General features: G+C 37.9%; 1 protein-coding gene across 1 annotated transcript; it reads left to right on the forward strand.

The window, feature by feature from the left end:
• The first annotated feature begins 1,401 nt into the window (after positions 1-1,401).
• On the forward strand, positions 1,402-4,629 carry LOC121411898. Its single transcript, XM_041604786.1, has 3 exons — positions 1,402-1,468; positions 2,888-2,992; positions 3,893-4,629. The coding sequence occupies exons 1-3, from the start codon at positions 1,436-1,438 to the stop codon at positions 4,061-4,063; spliced, it is 309 nt and encodes a 102-aa protein (XP_041460720.1). The 5' UTR covers positions 1,402-1,435; the 3' UTR covers positions 4,064-4,629.
• Positions 4,630-5,134: the final 505 nt, after the last annotated feature.

A 5,134-nucleotide genomic window follows, 5' to 3' on the forward strand; every position in this document is an offset into this window, starting at 1 on the left:
GTTGATAACCGAGGGCCGTACTACCCTTTGCCCCCATTAAAAATATATTATCAAAGCCTATTTATCTGTCTCAGACAAATGAACAAATATTTGTAGTCAAACTAGGCATGTATATTGACATCCAATCGAACAAATTTCTCGATTGAGAATCAATTATTATTACCACCATGTTTTGTGATTTCAAGACCCCCTCTCCTTCTCCATATTCACCAATGGAATAAATAAATTAATCCATTACCTCCGTTCTAGAAATAATGTATAGATAATATATAATCAATATGCTTTACAATTCAGCTCCCGAGAAGTTGAAGATGACCTCGGTTCAATTTGATGCATTTTTCATTTAAACCCATATTGTAAAATAATTATGATTTGTACAATACAATCAAACGCAAATCACCTTGTAAAAACAACAAAAATGTTCCAAATGGAATGTATACATGTAAATAGGTTTGAAATCAAACAGATACAGGAATGAAGTTAGAAAAAATAGACAAATTGCAGGAAGGTGTGTTAATGTATCAATATTGGTTATTCATGTAACGTATAGTATAACGCATGATAACGTGATAAAATGGAGATCGTATGAACATTTGTTTTGTTTGTATCTATTATGTAAACAAGACAAGTGTTCACAATCACTGTATATAATTTTGAATGTTATAATTAGCTTTACAATATACTTTAATTTGGTATTTGGGTGTTTTTCTCGAAGATGTAAACGAAACTAATTTCCAATTTGGAACTTCGAACCATGAACCCAAAAGATGTGGGGGCACTATCGCTTTCAAACATGAGTATACAATCACAGTACTTCATTCAATGTTATTACTTCTTTGACATAATGATGGCAAATTAAGCCCTTCGGGATATTCCCATTATGACATTTCAGCATAATTACCACGCTTGGAAGGAGATATAGCGGAACAAAGTAGACCGTATCTATCGATTTTTTTTCTTGCAACCAAACGATAATCCTTTGAGCAAAGCTAGTCGGCATATATCAATTATTGACTTCCCCGTCGCGTCTTCGGTGTACAATACACTCTCGAACTTATCGGCGCGTAGCAACCAAAGACGCTATGATATCATACTGGCATGCAAGGAATTTTTAATAATATACAATCATCGCAGACGAGGTATTCCATTAGTTCATGGATCAGAAGTTTTTGAACTTTTTAAAACGTTTGACCCAGGGCACGAGCTCTCGTTTTTCACAGCAATATAGGCCGAGAGCATGCCAGACTTAACCACTGTTCAGCGATCTTGTGCAGTACTGGTAATTTTGTACGGTTTCGAGGCGGTTGACGATTAAAAGCTTTAGTCGTGGTATATATGGTAATATCATGGTATGGTATAATACACACTGTCAAGATGGATATCTACGGCTGAGTTACATGAAGGAGATAGTAAAAAATAACACACGGGCGTCACAATGTGCCGCTGGGGATGCCCGACTGTCGACACGGTAAGTTTATTTATCATATCATGCTTTTGTTTGATGGTATGATAATTGAATCATTGAAACTGTCTTATTGTAGAGCATACGTTTGCACCATACAATTGTATTAGGTTAATTGTGAGGGGTAAAAGGTTTAGTGTTTGATAACATAGTATGTCTAAATACCTGTATACGTTTGTTAACGCCGAATAATACGGCGTTTGTTAGAATCAATTCACGAGCCTGTTATAGGAGCGCCTTGAGCAGTATATGAGGTGAATTATTGTGCGCAACATTACCTCTTTCTACTTCTTTTCCTTTTCATTCTACTTCTTCTTCTTCTTGATTATAAAGTGAAGAAGGGACGCTTCCGTTAAAATACAGAAATACTATTGTGGTTTAATCAACATTAAGATAAAACGAGAACGGATCTCCATTTTATGATAATAATAATCCGCATTTATATATTTTATGGGATTGTCCGGCATGAAATTTGCAATATTTTGGGTAAAATCAGAGGAAACCTTACAAATAACACAGAAATTATGGTGAAGATAACAGAGGCGTCTTCAGACTGTTGAAGTTATATGAAATGGCCATTGTGTTTGTTGATGCAAAATAGAATTACACAATCATGAGACCGAGGTCCGTGGTATATACATGTAGAACTGCTGAAGATTGTGAGAAGAGAAGGTGACACTTCACACGCTTTTGTTGACTTGCCGTAGCAACATAATCGGATTTTTCTCTAAGAATAGTTTAATTCAAACATGGAGCTATAAATATTTATAGCTCCAAGATTCAATTATATTACCGGGATCCAAATATTGTCCATCTCCAGGGTAGTAGGCCTATTCATTAGGACAAAAGTGTTTTTATGACCCGAATCTGATTGGGCAACTTTCTTCTTTTTTTTTTTGGTAAGGAGAAATCTGAAAGCTTTGCGAATGAAATTAATAGATATATACCATCAGAAGGCGTGTTAATATTTAATGTTTATGGTAAAGGGCACAATTAGTCGCAAATTGACCGATTTCGGTACATTATCTGGATATATCCAGGGGATATATTAATGCTTGGATCTATATTCACCAACTCTTTCATAAAATTATATTTCTTTTGAAATAATAAGTTATTTAGACATCCTTTTTATTTCACCGTAAACATCATAATTTCATACCATTCTGTTATATCAACTCGTTCAGTCGTCACATTCCAATGCAGTACGTAATATTTTTTTCATGCAAACTTGGGAGCGTTTCATGAAGCAAATAGTGTCCTGAGCCAATAAGATACAAGGATTTCAGTAGCTTATAACAGTTTTCATCGAGAATCGCAAACTATTTGTTTCATGAAAACGCTGCGCTGTCTGTGTGCAGATAGATATCATTTATACATCTTGCTTTTATTTTCCATGTGAATTATTTTTTTGGACCCCCACTGCAGACCTACATGTGTAAATGGTGTGGGACGCGGTATTGCCGGGCCTGCCTTCGAGGGGATTTCACAGGGGTCATGCCGGAGCCCTCACGATGTCGAAAGTGCAATCAGGTAAATTATATGAGAATCCTCTGGGGGGAGGGGAGGGGGGGCATTCAGACTGTCCTGCTGAAACTCGTTAATCTAGTACATTGTAGGGGCAATGGGGGGGGGGGGGGTTGTCGTTATCGTATTTGTTGCATGTATTTGTATGTTGCATTTAATTACGTTTCGTGCACTTTTACAACGAATTTGGCAGAAACATATTATGAACGTGTCAAAGATCCTGAGAAAGTAATGCATTAGGCCTCAATTTGCCGAACTGGACAAACATCCCTGCCCTTTCGATGAGGTAGAGAGCAAAAAAAATTGAGGGACCAGAATTGAATATGGGTAATATTTTATAAAGATGACGTGCGAGGGAAGCAAGTGGGCAAACTTTTGACGAATATCTAATATCTAATCTATAGTCCATTGCCCCAAGAATGTGTCAACAATTTAACAGCCTACTCTTTTCTTTTTTAAATGCCTTACTGATTTCATTCCTTATTAGGAAAGGTATACGTACGTATACCGTACTCAATCTTATCTCATGTCGTTCATTTTGAAACGAAGAGGTCTTCTATGGGGGGGGGGGTCTATGGGGAGCTCCCCCAAAGTTCTGTAACAAAGAAAACAAGAGAAAAGTGAAAGAAAATGAAAAAGGCAAAGATGGAATATAATAATTTGTTGAATATTATTGAAATCTATCACAAACTTGTATTTTTTCAGTTTAAAATAATCAAAAGTTTCGCTCGCTCGCTACTTCTTAACCCCCTACCCCCGAAATTTCTCACGTACGACATGCTGTGCCCCCTCAAAATTGTTGGCTCATTACGTACTGCCTCGACCACTTAAAATGCACCTTAAATTGATATAATATTAAATTGATATATTAATTTTATTCACTGTTTATTTATTTATTATTTATAGAAAAAATGCCAGGGTGAACGCGTGGAGTATGTGGAGCCTAAACATCCGGTAAGCACGGACAAGAAAGGACGAGGACTCTCGTCGAAATCCTCAAGATCGTCTAAATCAGCCAAATCAACAAAGTCTAAGAAATCAGCCAAAAAGAAATCGGGCAAGAAGCGAAAGAAATGAAGCGAGACAGGAGGCATGGAACGCTTGTCACGTGGCCAGCGCGGCAGAGCCAATCAGAATTTGAATTCAATTCGATCCCAAGCTTTTATCATCTTTCACATCCGAAAGCGAGCTTTCGCGATTGCACCGAGGACGAATTCTACAAGATAGTCAACCTACCGAACTTGCTCGTCAAATCCGAATGAATAGATGAGAGGTCTTTGTCGAAAAACTGATCGTCGTGAAAATTCTTAGCTGACGAAAAAGTGCAAATATGTTGTTTGTCCACAGTCAGGGACGAAACTGCTGTCCCGAGTAACCGACCCTCGACAAAGACTCCATTGACATGAAAGACCTTTGACAATAGATTCTCTACGTTCCAGAAAGCATCTACGAAGTGGTTCCGAAAACTTCCTAATGACAAACGACATCGCCGTGTTGGGACGTGAACCCTGTGGGTGTGTTGGTGTCTTTTACCCACCACGGCAACAGTCTACATTCGTCACTCTCAACCCACACTGTAAAAACTGTGGTGTTAAAACTGACACCAGTTGGTGTTAATAGAGGACCACACCCAGTGCTAAAACTACACCCTAGAGATTGAACATAACACCAAAGAGTGTAAATATAACAACCAAAGGTGTTGTAATAACACCTATGGGTGTAAAACTAACACCACCAATTTAACACCGGTGTAAAACAACTGGTGTGGTCCTCTATGTACACCGGTTAACACCATAGTTTTTGCTGTGCAGGTGTACACTGTAGGCATAATTGACACAGACAGGAAAGAAACCTTTGAAGAGCATGCGCGCTGTAATCTTAATCAGCTACTAAAGCTTGAATGATAAAAAAATCGAAGTCTGCAGACACAGACCTATATTGAAACTTTGATCAACAAGTGGGCCTTCTCACAAGACTAGCGCAAATACAATTTGCTGAACACAAGTCAATGCCAAGGATTTTAGACTGCATCGTTCAATGTATTTAGACCACTTTCCTCGAGTGAAGGGTTTGCACAGCAAACTATAGCGGCAAAGCCCCATCTGAGTTCTAAAATTGATGGGTAATATTGAGCTGCATATATTGCAA

The sequence above is a fragment of the Lytechinus variegatus genome, chromosome 3 (genome assembly GCF_018143015.1).
Source record: "Lytechinus variegatus isolate NC3 chromosome 3, Lvar_3.0, whole genome shotgun sequence".
Lineage (NCBI taxonomy): Eukaryota > Metazoa > Echinodermata > Echinoidea > Temnopleuroida > Toxopneustidae > Lytechinus > Lytechinus variegatus.

Coding starts and splice junctions, on each gene's coding strand:
- LOC121411898 (XM_041604786.1), top strand. CDS start 1,436: ATGTGCCGCTGGGGATGCCCGACTGTCGACACG. Junction 1,469..2,887: donor GATGCCCGACTGTCGACACG/GTAAGTTTATTT, acceptor CCCCCACTGCAG/ACCTACATGTGTAAATGGTG. Junction 2,993..3,892: donor GATGTCGAAAGTGCAATCAG/GTAAATTATATG, acceptor TATTATTTATAG/AAAAAATGCCAGGGTGAACG.